Source organism: Oncorhynchus mykiss, chromosome 4 (assembly GCF_013265735.2).
Source record: "Oncorhynchus mykiss isolate Arlee chromosome 4, USDA_OmykA_1.1, whole genome shotgun sequence".
Taxonomy (NCBI): Eukaryota; Metazoa; Chordata; class Actinopteri; order Salmoniformes; family Salmonidae; genus Oncorhynchus; species Oncorhynchus mykiss.
In genome coordinates, this window is record NC_048568.1 from 18,848,965 (window position 1) to 18,869,619 (window position 20,655).

Consider the following 20,655-nt stretch of genomic DNA (forward strand, 5'->3'; position numbering starts at 1 on the left):
TGAGTGGCCCAGCCAGGGCCCGGACTTAAACCCGATCGAACATCTTTGGGCAGACCTGAAAATAGCTATACTGCGACGCTCCACATCCAACCTGACAGAGCTTGAGAGGATCTGCAGAGAAGAATGGGAGAAACTCCACAAATACAGGTGTGTATGTATGTGTGTGTATATATAAATATACATATATTTAAATACATATACATATATATATATATAATATAATATAATAATATATATTATATTATATAAAAATGGAAATGTCACATTTGCAAATAATTCTTAACTGTTTTTGCTTTGTCATTATGGGGCATTGTGTGTAGATTGAGGGGGGAGGGGGAAATATTTAATCCATTTTAGAATAAGGCTGTAATGTAACAAAATGTGGAAAATGTCATTGGGTCTGAATAGTTTCCGAGTGCACTGTATGTTTTGAACAATGAATTCCTTCAGAAATCCTTTGAGTGGAATTGTGAAACGTAATGAAAAATCTGTAATATCTACTTGAAGTTTCAAGCTCTGCATTTTAATGTAAGACCAGATCACCATATATTTTCCTAGAGATTTTCTAAAAAGGTTTTAATGCGCCATAGGTGGTCGAGTCGCATGAAAACTAAGATTTGGCACATGACGATTAATGTTTTCTTTAACTATCCTCTGTCAAACATTCACTCTTTGATATGTGTATCCTTCATTGAGGAACGTTTGTTAGATGTCGTGGAAAGGAAGCTCCAATAATAACCAATACATTCTCATGTAAAAATGAACTGTTATATCATCTATGTAATTGTGAAAAAAATGGCAATTTCTGAACATCTATTTTATCTTATAAAATGGTTTCCTTTGAGAACTGTGGTGACCCCAATGTTTTGAGAGCACTGTATTCACATCAGAGTTCAAAATACAGGGTTTAATGGTGTTCCTCTAAAATGGGGAGCAGGAAGCAACCTCAGGATGCTGTTTGCTCCTGTGCCCAGGGATTTTTATTGACATTTTGGAACCAATTAAGAAAATCCCAGGGCTTTCTTTGTCCCCCGAGCAGGGTTTTACTGTTGCTGTAGTAAGATTCATTACATGTCACAGCAACAGGATGTCTTAGCCAGCCCCAGTGGATACATCCGGTCTGAAGGGCTTTTCAAAAGGTGGTGAAGAAACCTATGAAATACACGTTTAACTTTTAACCCACTATCGCAAATTAGGTCAATATGGACTCGGTACAGATTGTAAAACTTGTCTTGCGTCTTGTATGATATTTCTGGAAGTGAATGTGGAACCATTGTTTTATTTTTCCTCCCTAATCATGGGAAAATGAGTAAGGAAGACTTTCATTCCATTCCAGAAGTGAATGCAGGGTATGAAACTGAAGAAACAGAAATCTTACACAGCACCATGTGGAACTTTCTCATTTTCTCCAAATGACAGTTTAATTTCCACTAAAGCCACACATTTCTAGGTAAACAAACAACCAATTATTGTTATTTTGTGCAGAGAATGGATAATTAAGATGACAATCTGTATTTTATTCTGGCATTGAAAAGCTTAATCGTGCCCGCAGCCCAGCCCTCGGCATATTGACCAGTATGGCTGGCTGAGTGCCATCGCTCAGGCTGTTGATTGCTGTTTGGGCCGGGGTAGACGCAATCTTGGCTCGTTCTCTTCTTCGTTTAATTAGCTTTCTTAGAGCAGTGGATTAGGCAAGAAAGGTCTGGTGGAAGATATTAGTTAGGCTATACACTAATGGGCATCGGTTTCATGGAAACGGCTGTTGTTGTTTTCCTGATCGCAGCATTGGGCGTCTTAAACATTGCATGCCCAGTCACTTCAATGCACTGGCCATTTTGTTTTTGTTCTCCTACAGTCCCTCTACAGGATTGTCAATAGGTCTAGCGCTGGTTTGTTAGGGTTGCTTCAAGACACTTGAAAAGGGCTGCAAGAAAGACATGTCACTCAAACCATCCAAGAAGAAGCAGCCCTTCATGGAAATATCGTCCTGAACTATTGGAAATTGTGTTTTTCAAAGCTGTTTTAGTACCACATGGATTTCTAGAGAACCCAGAGGAGTGGTGTGATCCAAACTGAATCCTTTGATTCAATTAGGAGTTTGATCCTTGACTCTTCTTTCTATAAAGTCGGCATGCTTCCTTCCAAGTTTGTTTTAAAGTCCTCCGCTACACTTTAGCACAAGTGATGTACTGTGCTGTGTATTGCCTTAAGGATAGGTTGAGAGTTCATTAAAACGTGAACAGTACGTCCATTCAGAAGAGCAGAGTCCACCTGTTGAAATGTAACCAGTATTATTTGCTTTACTGATTTTACAAGGAAACCTGACGCTCTCTAGCAGACTGTAACATCTCAGAGAGCAGCTGCCTCTGCTGCAGTAAGTGAGCTTTGCGGATGTATTTTTGGGCACTGGCCACGACAAACCATTAAGACACAATAGCATTAAGACACAGCAATCATTTAATTTGTCAGGGGCAAACGGGTTGAACATATAAGGATGAAGACAATCAACTTAACCACACCACCCAATCACAATTCGGGTCGAGAAGAATGACTTAAGTTTTAAAGTCACTGGTATTGTCATAGATGACTCATTGCCATGTAAGATAGGTGTAATAAAGTTAAGTGCCAGTTCTTGGCCACTGGCTTTGATGTTTCCGGTGAAATCCAATGTCCTTTTGGTCAGTGGTTTACTAGTGGTCTTCTGTACAAGGTTTATTGTCCAGCGTTGTTGAAATGAGTGCGGTAAAACCATCCCTTGGTTATTGTCCATGTTATTATCTGTTGGTGCGTCTCCAGAGACCCTCCACCCCACCATGCTATACTCTATTAATTACAAGAGTGTTCTGGAGTGGAATTAAAGTGTGTGCTCTCTGCTGCATCCCAGGAATCAATGAGTCACACATGGAAAGCCTCACTTCTCAGAAAAAAACACAGCCATCGCAGATTTGTCACACGGTCCATGCACAGAACAGTACACAGGCTCCCTTTATGTATGCACTGCGTCTGTGTGTGCTGTTCAGCATCCAGGAATCTAGGAGGAGCACTTTGTGTCAGTTGAAAGATTTACAGTGCCTTCAGAAAGTATTCATACCCCTTTATTTATTCCACATTTTGTTGTTACAGCCTAAACTCAAAATGGATTGATTCTTTCTCAACCATCTACACACCCCATAATGGCAAAGTGATAAACGTGTTTTTAGAAATGTTTGCAAATTTGAGAATGAAGTATCTAATTTACATAAGTATTCACACCTCTGATTCAATATGTTGTAAAAGCACCTTTGGCAGTGATTACATCTGTGAGTCTTTCTGGGTAAGTCTCTAAGAACTTTCCACACCTGGATTGTGCAACATTGGCCCTTTAAAAAATATATCTATTTTCAAAATCATTCAAGCTCTAATAAATTGGATGTTGATCATTGCTAGACAACCATATTCAGGTCTTTCCATACATTTTCAAGTAGAGTTAAGTAAAAACTTTAAATGTTGTCTTGGTAAGCGACACCAGTGTAGATTTGGCCTTGTGTATTAGGTTATTGTTAAAGGGTGAATTCATCTCCCAGTGTCTGATGGAAAGAAGACTGAACCAGGTTTTCCTCTAGAATTTTGCTTGTGCTTAGCTCCATTCCGTTTCTTTTTTATCCTGTAACACTACCCAGTCCTTAACGATGACAAATGTACCCATAACATGATGCAGCCACCACTATGCTTGACAATATATAGTGGTCCTCAGAAATACCTTGTATTGGATTTGCCCCAAACTTTGTATTCAGGACAAAAAGTTAATTGCTTTGACACATTTTTTGGAGTATTATTTTAGTGCCTTGTTGCAAAGAGGATGCATTTTTAGGAATATTTATATTCTTTACAGGCTTCCTTTTCACTCTTTCAATTAGGTTAGTATTGTGGAGTAACTACAATGTTGTTGATCCATCCTCAGTTTTCTCCTATCACAATCATTAAACTCATGGTGAAGTCCCTGAGCAGTTTCCTTCCTCTTCGGCACCTGAGTTGGGAAGGACGCCTGTATCTTTGTAGTGACTGGGTGAATTGATGCACCATCCAAAGTGTAATTAATATTATCACCATGCTCCAAGAGTCTTAGTGGTTGAATCTGTGTTTGAAATTAACTGCTCGACTGAGGCTCCTTACAAATAGTTGTGTATGTGGGGTACGGAGATGAGGTTGTCATTCAAAAATCATGTTAAACATGCAATTTATTATGTGACTGAAGTACATTTTTACTCCTGAACGTATATAGACTTGCCATAACAAAGGGGTTGAATACTTTAAATGTTTAATTCATTTACAAAATATTAGAAAAAACGTAATTCCACTTTGACATTTATGGGGTATTGTCTGTAGGCCATTGACAAATAATCTCAATTTAATCTAGATTAAATTCAGGCTGTAACACAACAAAATGTGGGAAAAAGTCCAGGGTTGTGAAAACTTTCCGAAGGCACTCTAAGATCTGAAAAAGTAGTGAATCTGCGTTTCCAAACTACTCTGTATTGATTGATTTGCCTTTAGAAAAATGTTTGCCGCTTAGAGCCTGTGGTTTTTCAGTTTGGATGTGCCTGCCTGCAGGACATAATTGTGTGATTTTGACGCTGTTGTGTTTTTCAGATGAAGATGGAGCTGACTGACAGTGACTCAATCACCCATGAAGTTGTCGGCAATGCACACATCGAAAACTATGCCTTAAAAATGTTCCTCTATGCTGACAACGAGGATAGGTCAGGAAGATTCCACAAGTAAGGCTATGTCTTCCCTCACCATTACTACCTGCGTAGCTTGTGTAGAGTCAGCCTGCTGTACTGTAGCTGCAGGCCGCTCCCTGCCTCTTGAATTTCAGCATGGTAATGGACTGGTTCCAATGTCGTTTTTGTTTTTTTTTCTTCATCTTCTTCTGGTTCCAATACGTAAGCCCTCATGATTACCATTTCCTTTCACTGAACCATGACACAAAATAATCACACTGTTGCTTTTGCACATGGAGTCCAGTCCAGAGTCTAAAATTAGCAACAAAGCCATGTCTGTGTGAATATATTGCCACAGGGGCCAGATGATTCCTATTGGCCATTCAGGTGTAGCGTTACAGGCCTGGCTGGCATTATGAGTGTGTTGTGGGCACTGACAACAGCAGCAGAGCTGGACAGTAAAGCAGAGTCTTCCATGAACTGTGGGTGCCAGGCCAGCCAGGGTCTCCATTTATGCAGTCCGGGTCTGGACTGGAGCAGCTCCACTGCCTGTGAGAGATAACAGCCCTGTTTTACACAGCAGCACTCCCATTACTACCAGTAGCTCGCAGCCCACGTATGAGTAGCTCGCCAAACAATTCTGAAAGTACATGCAATGATCATGTGTTTCACTGCAAACTGTCGTAAACGAATCTCAGAACTATCCGCAAGCTACCATTCTAATCAACGCAACATTGACATTATTCCACCCCTAGTTAGCCACTATTGGCTTTCAAGCCAGACCTAACACAAAAACGTGCCAATTAATTTCCAGCAATATTGCCTGTCTGTTTGTGTGGTGCACGGATTTGTCTCACTCCATGTGTCTCACTCCATGTGTAACCAGTTGATGTGATAACCGTCTTGTGGGTTGACAGAAATACTTTCCTCAATACCTTATCAATTTAAATGTTAACTACAAAGTAGGCTTACCTGGCAGAAGTATATCATTTGTATCTATTATTTGTTATTTACAAACTTTGCCATGAAATGAGTATCAGTACAGAGCCATCACTAGACCGGCACATTAGACACACATACTTCTCTCGCTAGATGCGCAATAAAGGGCCAGATGAGCAATTAAAGGGGAATTACACAAAGAAATCGAAATGTGTTAGTTTTCTTCCAGACCTAAAAAAAGAATTGTTTTCAGATGTAATTTAAGCGTTAACATGGACTCATAACATCCTATTTTGTTTTTTTATCTATGAACAATTTACATTTTAAGAGTGAATAAAAAAAATAAAGAAATGTAATGATCTAAAACCAGCAAAAATGTAACTGAGAACATAATTTGGGAAAATATAAAAGAGAAATGTGGGGGACAAACACAGATCTTACCAGGTATATTGACAGGAAAAAACCTGGGGAAGAGTTGCAGTGGAGAGGGGAAGAAAATAATGTGCCAATTTCTAAGTAGCTCTCATGCTAGAAAAGGTTGGAGAACCCTGGCGTACAGGATGTTGTCTCCTATGTGGTGACTCCAGGCCCCAGATACAGTGCCAGCCACAGTCCTGAACACTGGAGAGAAGTTAAACATTTTAGTTTAGCAGGTCTAATTAAAGACAATCCGTTTTGCATATGTCTGTCTCCCCCATTCATCTTGTGCAAGGTAGCAATTTAGATTTTAAAAACGTTGCGCCCATATTTTAAGCTGACAGGTTTTCACTAATCCGCTCATTTGTTTCTAAGCAACAAGCAATGTTTTTATTAAACTCACTCATCACTTGAGTTGCAAGAAAAATCGCCGGTTCTGATGATTCATGTCCTGTTCTCAACAAGTTAACTTTTGATGAAACAAAAGTAGCTTCCCTAAATGCATAATTTAAATATTGTTTTTTTTCTGTTGATTGGCATTAAGTATGTACATAACTTCGTCTAGTCTTAAATGGTGGTAATTGCAGGAATAACAGCATGGTCCCATATTTTAGGGAATCCATCGAGTATAAAAGGGAAATAATTGAACAAGCATTGGACCTTTTGTCCTATTATGTTACTGTCCAGTTATGGGCTTTGAATTTCAAAGGTTTAAAATCTTGTCAGTACCAGTGTTAATCTCGTCCACCAGCTGGCTCTTTCTCTGTCGAACCGTCTGGTTTCACAACGCCTCAGAATGGAACGTGAATGAAAGCCTATGGCAGGACTGGATAAAACAACTGCAGGTTTTAATTGTCTGATCTAACAGTCCATTACCATCTAGCATAACACTTAGAACCTCCCCCCTTCTGTACAGCCATGGCCAAAAGTTTTGAGAAAGACACAAATATTAATTTTCACAAAGTTTGCTGCTTCAGTGTCTTTAGATATTTTTGTGAGAGGTTACTATGGAATACTGAAGTATAATTACAAGCATTTCATACGTGTCAAAGGCTTTTATTGACAATTGCATGAAGTTCATGCAAAGAGTCAATATTTGCAGTGTTGACCCTTCTTTTTCAAGACTTCTGCAATCCGCCCTGGCGTGCTGTCAATTAACTTCTGGGCCACTGATGGCAGCCCATTCTTGCATAATCAATGCTTGGAGTTTGTCGGTTTTTGTTTGTCCACCCGCCTCTTGAGGATTGACCACAAGTTCTCATGGGATTAAGGTCTAGGGAGTTTCCTGGCCATGGACCCAAAATATTGATGTTTTGGGTCTTTTTATTTTACCTTTATTTAACTAGGCAAGTCAGTTAAGAACAAATTCTTATTTTCAATGACGGCCTAGGAACAGTGGGTTAACTGCCTGTTCAGGGGCAGAACGACCTTGTCAGCTCGGGGATTTGAACTTGCAACCTTCTGGTTACTAGTCCAACGCTCTAACCACTAGGCTACCCTGCCGCCCTTTTTCCTTATGGCAAGGTGCTCCATCATGCGGGATAAGGCATTGTTCGTCACCAAACTGTTCCTGGATGGTTGGGAGAAGTTTCCATCGGAGGATGTGTTGGTACCATTCTTTATTCATGGCTGTGTTCTTAGGCAAAATTGTGAGTGAGCCCACTCCCTTGGCTGAGAAGCAACCCCGCACATGAATGGTCTCAGGATGCTTTACTGCTGGCATGACGTAGGACTGATGGTAGCGCTCACCTTGTCTTCTCTGGACAAGCTTTTTTCCGGATGCCCCAAACAATCGGAAAGGGGATTCATCAGAGAAAATGACTTTATCCCAGTCCTCAACAGTCCAATCCCTGTACCTTTTGCAGAATATCAGTCTGTCCCTGATGTTTTTCCTGGACAGAAATGGCTTCTTTGATGCCCTTCTTGACACCAGGCCATCTTCCAAAAGTCTTCGCCTCACTGTGCGTGCAGATGCACTCACACCTGCTTGCTGCCATTCCTGAGCAAGCTCTGTACTGGGGGTGCCCCGATCCCACAGCTGAATCAACTTTAGGAGACGGTCCTGGTGCTTGCTGGACTTTCTTGGGCACCCTGAAGCCTTCTTCACAACAATTGAACCACTCTCCTTGAAGTTCTTGATGATCCGATAAATGGTTGATTTAGGTGCAATCTTACTGGCAGCAATATCCTTGCCTGTGAAGCCCTTTTTGTGCAAAGCAATGATGACTGCATGTGTTTCCTTGCAGGTAACCATGATTGACAGAGGAAGAACAATGATTCCAAGCACCACCCTCCTTTTAAAGCTTCCAGTCTGTTATTCGAACTCAATGAGCATGACAGAGTGATCTTCAGCCTTGTCGTCGTCAACACTCACACCTGTGTTAACGAGAGAATCACTGACATGATGGCAGCTGGTCCTTTTGTGGCAGGACTGAAATGCAGTGGAAATGTTTTTTGGGGATTCAATTCATTTTCATGGCATAGAGGGACTTAGCAATTAATTGCAATTCATCTGATCACTCTTCATAACATTCTGGAGTATATGAAAATTGCCATCACACAAACTGAGGCAGCAGACTGTGAAAATTAATATTTGTGTCATTCTCAAAACTTTTGGCCACGACTGTACATTGTGGACTTCAAAGCGGGCAGCGCAAGTGATTTAAACAAATAAGTGCGTTTGGAAAATCTCGAAGTACGTATCTTAGAAATATTTTTCACATTTAAACTTTATATGCCCGAACTCTGAATCAATTTATAAATTATATGGTCAATGTAATACATTCATTTTGCTAGGTGATTTACATTTTTCATAGTCACATTTAATGCAACTGTAACTCTGTGTTACTAGGCTCTATGTACAGTACAGTGTTAATTGAGCCTGGGGACGAGGTTACAAGTGTTGACATTTCTTTCAGAATTAAGCTCAGGTCAGTTGTAAAAAAATAAATAAAAAGAAATATGTGTGTTTTCAAATCCTTCTGTTCCAGTGAATTATTTTTTTCCTCATATTGAAAAGAAATACAGTGCATGAAAGTGGGGTGAGATAAAATATCTCATAGCTGAAGGGTGGAAGTCCATCACTGAGTTCTTGTGAGGATCTCTGTCCAAATCCTTTGACATAATGCATGTAAATAGCCCGAGGCAGGCCCAGTTCCTGTCCAATGTGCTGAACAGCCAGATAAAAGCCATGAAAGCGCACACTTGTGTTGAGAAATATAGGCTGTAAATGAACCTCCATGGTGTTTCAGCCCTTTCTGTTTTCACATTTACCTCCCCTTCCCCACGACCCACCCTCTGCGTCATGACACCAAATGCCAATGACGTACATCAGATGTGTACAGCTGAGAAGTGGGCAGAGTTGAACAATCTGCAATAGGCGCCCGGGTCTCCATTTGTCAACATAGGCTAGTAGTCTTACTGGCAGCCATTAATTGTTCTTCAAGATGCATTTAGTTTTTCTTTTCGTCTCACCATCTTGTTTCCACAACACCACAGTGAGATGAACAACAAACCCACAAAAACATTGCACAACCTTCAGTTAGGTATATATAGATATAGATAGATATAGCCCTTGGTTCTCTCCAGACTTGACTGCCCTTAACCAACACAAAAACATCCTATGGCGTTCTGCATTAGCATCGAACAGCCCCCGTGATATGCAACTTTTCAGGGAAGTTAGAAACTAATATACACAGGCAGTTAGAAAAGCCAAGGCTAGCTTTTTCAAGCAGAAATTTGCTTCCTGCAACACAAAGTCTAAGAAGTTCTGGGACACTGTAAAGTCCATGGAGAATAAGAACACCTCCTCCCAGCTGCCGACTGCACTGAGGATAGGAAACTCTGTCACCACTGATAAATCCACTATAATTGAGAATTTCAATAAGAATTTTTCTACAGCTGGCCATGCTTTCCACCTGGCTACCCCTATCCCGGTCAACAGCCCTGCACCCCCGACAGCAACTTGCAAAATCTGGACCCCTACAAATCAGCCTGGCTAGACAATCTGGACCCTTTCTTTCTAAAACTATCTGCCGAAATTGTTGCAACCCCTAATACTAGCCTGTTCAACCTCTCTTTCCTGTCGTCTGAGATTCCAAAAGATTGGAAAGCTGCCGCGGTCATCTCCCTCTTCAAAGGGGGTGACACTCTTGACCCAAACTGCTACAGACTTATCCTACCCTGTCTTTCTAAGGTCTTCGAAAGCCAAGTTAACAAACAGATTACCGACCATTTTGAATCCCACCGTACCTTCTCCACTATGAAATCTGGTTTCAGAGCTGGTCATGGGTGCACCTCAGCCACGCTCAAGGTCCTAAACTACATCATAACCGCCATCGATAAGAGACATTATTGTGCAGCTGTATTCATCGACCTGGCCAAAGCTTTCGACTCTGTCAATCACCACATCCTCAGCGGCAGACTCGATAGCCTTGGTTTCTCAGATGATTGCCTCGTCTGGTTCACCAACTTCTTCTCTGATAGAGTTCAGTGTGTCAAATCGGAGGGCCTGTTGTCTGGGCCTCTGCCAGTCTCTATGGGGTTGCCACAGGGTTAAATTCTTGGGCCGACTCTTCTCTGTATACATCCATGATGTCACTCTTGCTGCTGGTGAGTCTCTGATCCATCTCTACGCAGACCACACCATTCTGTATACTTCTGGCCCTTCTTTGGACACTGTGTTAACCCTCCAGACGAGCTTCAATGCCATACAGCTCTCCTTCCGTGGCCTCCAACTGCTCTTAAATACAAGTAAAACTAAATGCATGCTTTTCAACCGATCACTGCCTGCACCTGCCCGCCCATCCAGCATCGCTACTCTGGACGGTTCTGACTTAGAATATGTGGACAACTACAAATACCTAGGTGTCTGGTTAGACTGTAAACTCTCCTTCCAGATTCACATCAAACATCTCCAATCCAAAGTTAAATCTAGAACTGGCTTCCTATTTCACAACAAAGCATCCTTCACTCATGCTGCCAAACACACCCTCGTAAAACTGACCATCCTACCGATCCTCGAGTTCAGCGACGTCATCTGCAAAATAGCCTCCAACACCCTACTCAATAAATTGGATGCAATCTATCACAGTGCCATCCGTTTTGTCACCAAAGCCCCATATACTACCCACCACTGTGACCTTTACACTCTCGTTGGCTGGCCCTCGCTTCATACTCGTCGCCAAACCCACTGGCTCCAGGTCATCTACAAGACCCTGCTAGGTATAAAGTCCCCCCTTATCTCAGCTCGCTGGTCACCATAACAGCACCCACCTGTAGCACGCACTCCCTGGTCACCCCCAAAACCAATTCTCCTTTGGCCGCCTTTCCTTCCAGTTCTCTGCTGCCAATGACTGGAACGAACTACAAAAAACTCTGAAACTGGAAATATGTATCTCCCTCACTAGCTTTAAGCACCAGCTGTCAGAGCAGCTCACAGATTACTGCACCTGTACATAGCCCATCTATAATTTAGCCCAAACAACTACCTCTTCCCCTACTGTATTTATTTATTTATTTTTGGTCCTTTGCACCCCATTATTTCTACTTTGCATTCTTCCACTTCAAATCTACCATTCCAGTGTTTTACTTGCTAAATTGTATTTACTTTGCCACCATGGCCTTTTTTAGCCTTTACCTCCCTTATCTCACCTCATTTGCTCTTATTTTTCTATTGTATTATTGACTCTGTTTGTTTTACTCCACTCTATGTTGTTGTATGTGTTGAACTGCTTTGCTTTATCTTGGCCAGGTCGCAATTGTAAATGAGAACTTGTTCTCAACTTGCCTACCTGGTTAAATAAATGTAAAATAAATAGGTCTGCAGAAGTAGCGGTCTGGCCTTGAATTGTCCTCTCACTGAATCCAATCTTATTTAACCTCCGGTTTAGGTGAGCCGGTGCGAAGGCATTTACTGTGATTGTCCCAGACATCAGGATGATTTCCACGGCGCTGTGCATGACTGGTTTTTAGAGTCAAATCAAACCAAATCAACGTTTATTTGTCACGTGCGCCGAATACAACAGGTGTAGGTAGACCTTACAGTGAAATGCTTACTTACAGGCTCTAACCAATGGTTTGGAAAAAAAGTATGTGTGTGTGTGTGTGTGTGTGTGTGTGTGTGTGGGTAAGTATAAAGAAAAAAGCAACAGTAAAAAGACATTTGAAAAAAGAGTAGCAAGGCTATATACAGACACCTGTTAGTCAGGCTTATTGAGGTAGTATGTACTTGTAGGTATCGTTAAAGTGACTATGCATATATGATGAACAGAGCGTAGCAGAAGTGTAAAAACGGGTTGGCGGGTGGTGGGACACAATGCAGATAGCCCTGTTAGCCAATGTGTTGGAGCACTGGTTGGTCGGGCCAATTAGGTAGTATGTACATGAATGTATAGTTAGTGACTATGCATGTAAGATAAACAGAGTAGCAGCGGTGTAAACGAGGGGGTGGGGGGGGGGAACACAATGCAAATAGTCCGGGTAACCATTTGGTTACCCTGTTCAGGAGTCTTATGGCTTGGGGGTAAAAAACTGTTGAGAAGCCTTTTTGTCCTAGACTTGGCACTCCGCTTGGTACCGCTTGCCATGTGGTAGTAGAGAGAACAGTCTATGACTGGGGTGGCTGGGGTCTTTGACAATTTGTAGGGCCTTCCTCTAACACCGCCTGGTGTAGAGGTCCTGGATGGCAGGCAGCTTTGCCCCAGTGATGTACTGGGCCGTACGCACTACCCTCTGAAGTGCCTTTGCGATCGGAGGCCGAGCAGTTGCCGTACCAGGTGTTCCTTTTGTCCAGGTGGTAAAGGGCAGTGTGGAGTGCAATAGAGATTGCATCATCTGTGGATCTGTTTGGGCGGTATGCAAATTGGAGTGGGTCTACGGTTTCTGGGATAATGGTGTTGTGAGCCATTACTAGCCTTTCAAAGCACTTCATGGCTACAGACGTAAAAGCAGTCCAGTACATGGGAATGGATGAAATGTGGTCAGCCTGGATTAATGATGGCCAAAGACAGAGAGGGAGTGAGTGGCTGCTCTACACTGTTTATTGAAGAAAGAACTCAGTATGGTTTCAGGGTCACAAAATGTGTTTTTATAGGAAATTGAAGACATATATATATATATATATATATATATATATATATATATATATATATATATATATATATATATACATACATACATACATACATACATACATACATACATACATACATACATACATACATACATACATACATACATACATACATACATACATACATACATACATACATACATACATACATACATACATACATACATACATACATACATACATACATACATACATACATACATACATACATACATACAGTGGGGCAAAAAAGTATTTAGTCAGCCACCAATTGTGCATGTTCTCCCACTTAAAAAGATGAGAGAGGCCTGTAATTTTCATCATAGGTACACTTCAACTATGACAAACAAAATTAGAGAAAAAAAATCCAGAAAATCACATTGTAGGATTTTTTATGAATTTATTTGCAAATTATGGTGGAAAATAAGTATTTGGTCAATAACAAAAGTTTATCTCAATAATTTGTTATATACCCTTTGTTGGCAATGAGAGGTCAAATGTTTTCAATAAGTCTTCACAAGGTTTTCACACACTGTTGCTGGTATTTTGGCCCATTCCTCCATGCAGATCTCCTTTAGAGCAGTGATGTTTTGGGGCTGTTGCTGGGCAACACGGACTTTCAACTCCCTCCAAAGATTTCCTATAGGGTTGAGATCTGGAGACTGTCTAGGCCACTCCAGGACCTTGAAATGCTTCTTACGAAGCCACTCCTTCGTTGCCCGGGCAGTGTGTTTGGGATCATTGTCATGCTGAAAGACCCAGCCACGTTTCATCTTCAATACCCTTGCTGATGGAAGGAGGTTTTCACTCAAAATCTCACGATACATGGCCCCATTCATTCTTTCCTTTACACGGATCAGTCGTCCTGGTCCCTTTGCAGAAAAACAGCCCCAAAGCATGATGTTTTCAACCCCATGCTTCACAGTAGGTATGGTGTTCTTTGGATGCAACTCGGCATTCTTTGTCCTCCCAACACGACGAGTTGAGTTTTTACCAAAAAGTTATATTTTGGTTTCATCTGACCATATGACATTCTCCCAATCTTCTTCTGGATCATCCAAATGCTCTCTAGCAAACTTCAGACGGGCCTGGACATGTACTGGCTTAAGCAGGGGGACACGTCTGGCACTGCAGGATTTGAGACCCTGGTGGCGTAATGTGTTACTGATGGTAGGCTTTGTTACTTTGGTCCCAGCTCTCTGAAAGGTCATTCACTAGTTCCCCCCCCGTGTGGTTCTGGGATTTTTGCTCACCGTACTTGTAATCATTTTGACCCCACGGGGTGAGATCTTGCGTGGAGCCCCAGATCGAGGGAGATTATCAGTGGTCTTGTATGTCTTCCATTTCCTAATAATTGCTCCCACAGTTGATTTCTTCAAACCAAGCTGCTTACCTATTGAAGATTCAGTCTTCCCAGCCTGGTGCAGGTCTACAATTTTGTTTCTGGTGTCCTTTGACAGCTCTTTGGTCTTGGCCATAGTGGAGTTTGGAGTGTGACTGTTTGAGGTTGTGGACAGGTGTCTTTTTTATACTGATAACAAGTTCAAACAGATGCCATTAATACAGGTAACAAGTGGAGGACAGAGGAGCCTCTTAAAGAATAAGTTACAGGTTTGTGAGAGACAGAAATCTTGCTTGTTTGTAGGTGACCAAATACTTATTTTCCACAATAATTTGCAAATAAATGCATTAAAAATCCTACAATGTGATTTTTCTGGATTTTTTTCTTATTTTGTCTGTCATGGTTGAAGTGTACCTATGATGAAAATTACAGGCCTCATCTTTTTTAGTGGGAGAACTTGCACAATTGGTGGCTGACTAAATACTTTTTTGCCCCACTGTATATATCACACACAGTACCAGTCAAAGTTTGGACACACCTACTCATTCCAGGGTTTTTCTTTATTTTTTTTACTATTTTCTACATTGTAGAATAATAGTGAAGACATCAAAACTATGAAATACCACATGGAATAATGTAGTAACCAAAAAAGTGTTAAACATGTCTAAATATTTTAGTTTTGAGATTCTTCAATGTAGCCAGCCACCCTTTGCCTTAATGACAGTTTTGCACACTCTTGGTGTTCTCTCAACCAGCTTCATGAAATAGTCACCTGGAATGCCTTTCCAATGGTCTTTACGGTACATTGGCTAGACGGAAGGCACCTAATTGACTCTAAGACCATGAGAAACAAGATTCTCTGATGAAACCAAAATTGAACTATTTGGCCTGAATACCAAGTGTCACTTCTGGAGGAAACTTGTCATCATCTCTACGGTGAAGCATGGTGGTGGCAGCATCATGTTGTGGGGAAGTTTTTCAGCGGTAGGGACTGGGAGACTAGTCAGGATCGAGGGAAAGATGAATGGAACAGAGAGATACTTGATGAAAACGTACTCCAGAGCGCTCCGGACTTGACTGGGGTAAAGGTTCACCTTCCAACAAGACAACAACCCAAAGCACACAACGCAGGAGTGGCTTCAGGATAAGTCTTTGAATGTCCTTGAGTGGCCCAGCCAGAGCCCGGACTTGAACCCGATCGAACATCTCTGGAGAGATCTGAAAATAGCTGTGCAGCAATACTCCCCATCCAACCTGAAAGAGCTTGAGAGGATCTGCAGATAAGAATGGGAGAAACTCCCCAAATACAGGTGTGCCAAACTTGTAGCGTCATACCCAATAAGACTCAAGGCTGTTGTCGCTGCCAAAGGTGCTTCAACAAAGTACTGAGTAAAGGGTCTGAATAGTTATGTAAATGTGATTTCCAGGTTGTTGTTTTTTTTTGGGGGGGGGGCAATTTAATTAATTTTAGAATAAGGCTGTAATGTAACAATGTGGAAAAAGTCAAGGGGTCTGAATACTTTCCAAATGCATTGTATATAGAGATGGAGATGTATGGGTATATGAATGGATAGATTGTAATTTCTGTCTGTAGTGAAACTGGTGCCATCAGTTCTGTGTAGAGCCACATTTTGGAAAATCTTTTAAAATACAAGTCGGTATTACGAGAATTAGGCTATATTAATATTCCACTCCAACACAAAAAGTCTTGATTTACAAGAAACTGGACCTATATAAACAAGCCATAAATGTTACGTTATGTCATGTGTGGAGGTGCAGAGTTTAATGTTTATGGGAACTAACCCTGAAATAAGAAACTTCCTTCAGATTTTCAATACATTGGTCTACTTTCTGCTCTGCACGGCTCCAATACAAGGCTTCCATTGACATGACACACCTCTGGACTGGAAGCCCCCAGAAAGCAAGCCCCCTATGTTTCTGCATTTTTTTACATCCCTGTGTTTATGCTTTCTGGAACCAGCTGTGGGATTTTATGACATATTTACCTTCCCTGGTTCCGCTCGTGTGATCTACACTGAATGCCCACAAGTGGTGTCCTCTCTGAACTCTGGCTCCAGACCCACAGTCCTCTCTCTTAGTGTCATGACTAATGTTGTATCAGGGCAAATAGTTTGCTATTTGAATCCCAAGACAGTTAGTTTAGTCATTCTGGACCTGTTTGGACCCAATTATCATGCAACCACATAAGAGACAAACCCACAAACTCAGCAAAAAAAGAAACGTCCTCTCACTGTCAACTGCGTTTTATTTTCGGCAAACTTAACATGTGTAAATATGTATATGAACATAACGAGATTCAACAACTAAGAAATAAACTGAGCAAGTTCCACAGACGTGACTAACAGAAATCAAATAATGTGTCCCTGAACAAAGGGGGGGGGGGGGGGGGGGGGGGGTATAAGTAACAGTCAATATCTGGTGTGGCCACCAGCTGCATTAAGCTGCATTAAGTACTGCAGTGCATCTCCTCCTCATGGACTGCACCAGTTCTTGCTGTGAGATGTTACCCCGCTCTTCCACCAAGCCACCTGCAAGTTCCTGGACATTTCTGGGGGGAATGGCCCTAGCCCTCACCCTCCGATCCAACAGGTCCCAAACTTGCTCAATGGGATTGAGATCTGGGCTCTTCGCTGGCCATGGTAGAACACTGACATTCCTGTCTTGCAGGAAATCACACAGAACGAGCGGTATGGCTGGTGGCATTGTCATGCTGGAGGGTCATGACAGGATGAGCCTGCAGGAAGGGTACCACGTGAGGGAGAAGGATGTCTTCCCTGTAACACACAGCATTGAGATTGCCGGCAATGACAACAAGCTCAGTCTGATGATGCTGTGAGACACTGCCCCAGACCATGACGGACCATCCACCTCCAAATCAATCCCGCTCCAGAGTACAGGCCTCGGTGTAACGCTCATTCCTTCGACGATAAACGCGAATCCGACCATCACCCCTTGTTACGAATCCCTTTGGCCCGGCAGTCTAGAGGGAATGGTAACGAGAGCCGTAACATAACTCATGCAAAGTATAATAGTGACAAAGTAACAGTAAGAACGAAAAAAACACAGACAACTAAATTACCGTCAAACACACAGGGTTTATTTGCAAACACCCTTTACAATGATGATCTGTAAAGTTATTTAGATTTTTACGAATGATCTTTGAAAGACCGGATCCTTTTGCTGAGTTTATTAGAGAATTATTGAATTATCCATGTTCTGTGAAGCAGCATTTCTTGTTGTAGACATTTGTCACAATTGGCTGGCAGGTTTTCAACACTTGAGTTTAATGGTCTCAGTATGCCTTAATTAAGAATCCAACAGTGTGATGAATTTGAACATTTAAAAAATATATATCTGTCTATCTTTGCAGGAATATGATTAAGTCCTTCTACACATCTAGCCTTTTGTTAGATGTCCTGTCAGTTTTCGGCGAGTTATCGGAGGAGGTAAGTCATCAATATGGAATACACTTATCCTGCCCTATAGACTATATTGTAAATACATCTACCTTTTTTATTTCAGCACATTAATACATTTACACTGTGTGAATTAGTCTGAAGTATTATGAACTGGCTATCCACATTTTCATCCTTCCATCAGTCCACAGCTGCTCTCAAAACCATGAAAAAATCCAAGACATGGAAAGAATAAGAGGGAGAAAATAGTGAAGATTGTAACGTATAGACTCTCCAGCCCAGGACAGTAGACAACTAGACAGACTATATCTCCACAGCAGAGGCCTTTTTTAAAGCATCTCCATGGGTCTCCGTGGCTGCAGATGTACAGTGGCAGATGACAGACAATGTTTCATTGAATGGCTGCTCTCTCCCCCCTAAGGGCCAGGCATTTTCCCTCTGTAGAAAGCTCATTGGACAGGCTGCTTTTACACGGAGCTTTCTCTCTGTAACACTAACCCAGACAATGGCGCCTCAGAGTCCCCCGCTCGCTGATTACTGGAGATACGTTTTTATACAAAGCATGTCACAATGCATTGTGGGAGATTGGATTTCTTACAAAAAAAAGGGACATTTCAGCACCATCGAGAGGAGGGACAAAACTTTTAGTGGATGGTGATCTAGAGAGCTTCCTCAGATTGTATGTGAGCCTGTTAAATCATAGCGATCATCAGTCCTAAACCTTCCCTCAGGTCTAGTATATTGTTATCTCCAGGGGTAGATTATAATTATGATAGTGTTAGTTGCTTTAGAAATTAATTTTAGTTTTTCATTGTACCGTGAAATTACGTCTGCGACCCTGTGCATGTGACTGATTGTCATTTAACGAATTGTGGTAAATCAGAAACTACCTGGATTTACTTGTTGACTAAAGTGAATCTGTAGTTTAGTGAAGTTTTTCACTAGCTCCTCCAAAGAATTTCCAGTTAATTCATCCACAGATAAGATTACCAAGGAGGGAACTTTTAAATGAGGTCCATAGAACCTCTAATGAATTTCGTGACCTGGGTGTTAGAAACCACAGCCATTTCTTCACCTTGTCCCCATCCCTCCACCGTAAGCCAAAGGAAAATCAAAACAGTCGTATCAGAAGCCCTTTCCTCCAGTCTCCATTGTTTATCTAATTGCTTTTAATTCACTTCTCTAATCTTGATTATTTATGTGTTATTCACCACCACCTCCCTCTCTCCTTACCCTTTTTCAGAACATCCAGCACAGGAAGTATGCGAGATGGAAGGCCACTTACATCCACAACTGTCTGAAGAGTGGTGAAACCCCACAGGCTGGCCCTGCTGGCTATGAAGAGGAAACATATGGTAAGGACTGATATTCTATCAGCACAGCCACCCAAACAAACTATGACCCGTTAAGAAAATACCTCTTCTCCTGGCCTTTCCTTCAGGAGCCTTTTAGACCCGCTTTCCTCCGTCTGGGTGACGTGCTGCTCCAGTCAGTAAAGGTTGGCCCTCATTGTGTGCCTTATCAAGTCTGAGAGTGCAGCCTCGGAGGCTCGCAGTGGCTTTGTGTGTGTGTGTGTGTGTGTGTGTGTGTGAGAGAGAGCTGATATTTGTTTAATGATTTTTTTTCAACCCCTTATCCTTAGAGGGTCAGGAAGGGCCAAGGGTAGGTAGTTTTACCCCGTGGCTGTGTTGTCAGAAGTATATGTTACTAAACCTTTGGATTGAAGGTTTGCGGCTGACATCCACTGGTTAAGAACAGTCTTAAAATGAGTGTGTATTATTGTGGTACAGTCAGTCTTATGTTGGTTTGTGTGTAACACCCTTTAGAGACCAAGACTCCCAGAGTAACTACATCTCGAACTTAGAACTGAGTGGTCGGCCAGGCGGTACAGATGTTGCCTGTGGTGGACAGGGCCTGGGGACCCTCCTAACCACCGGTTAGAGTGTGATATGAAGCAGAGCATGGCGCGGTTAGATCACTGTGCTCCTCTCTGAACATCTGCTGGGTGTGATACAGTACGTTTGACCTGAGCACCACATGTCAGCGATGAAGTCATCTCTGGAGCCCTCCACTCTACTGCGACCCAACCCGCACCCAGACTGAAACTATGGGGGCAGGGTCTCTAAATGAACATGCGGCTGGTCTGTCCCCTATTTCATCTCTTTTGTTTTAGCCACACAATTGAATAGAAGTTACAGTATGACTGTCTGAAGGCTAGTTTTAGACGTAGCCTACTTTCTGGTGTAGTTAAGCTCTTTGTGTGGGGAGAGTAACGTCCCTCCCCTCCCTCCTGCCTGTTTTGAATGTGGGCCTCCCTCTGTAAGTGGTGACATCATGTATGGTTATTCCCACTGATGTGTAACATTGCCAAGAAAAAGCTGATATCATATTCTCTCCTCTCCCTCGTATTGAGTCTAACTCAGTCCACACACATCAGGATCTTATCACTGCATCTCACTGTTTCCACATGTCTGTCACACAACTCAGGAAGAGGGTGGCCCGTTGCTCATTATTACATGAAAACAGAGTGTAAATGGAAAATAAAATAGGATGTGTTACAATGATGAGCAGAGACTGTACTTTGGGTGTTCATTTTGGGATTTTGGGCTTTTTACTCTTGATTTGTTTTACTGTATTTTGATATGGGATAGATTTTCAGATTTTTCTATTAGCTTATTTTAGATTCATAGCCATTTTGACATTTTT

General features: G+C 41.8%; 1 protein-coding gene across 5 annotated transcripts in view; it reads left to right on the top strand.

Annotated features, from left to right (window-relative positions):
• LOC110522243 (vacuolar protein sorting-associated protein VTA1 homolog) overlaps positions 1–20,655 on the top strand; it is a 48,020-nt gene that overhangs the window by 17,288 nt on the left and 10,077 nt on the right. For all 5 annotated transcript variants that reach the window (XM_036975808.1, XM_036975809.1, XM_021600467.2 and 2 more), the window contains exons 3-5: positions 4,630–4,757; positions 17,904–17,979; positions 19,193–19,304. In XM_036975808.1, coding sequence (XP_036831703.1) covers positions 4,630–4,757; positions 17,904–17,979; positions 19,193–19,304 — 316 coding nt within the window. The remainder of the gene's footprint in view (positions 1–4,629; positions 4,758–17,903; positions 17,980–19,192; positions 19,305–20,655) is intronic.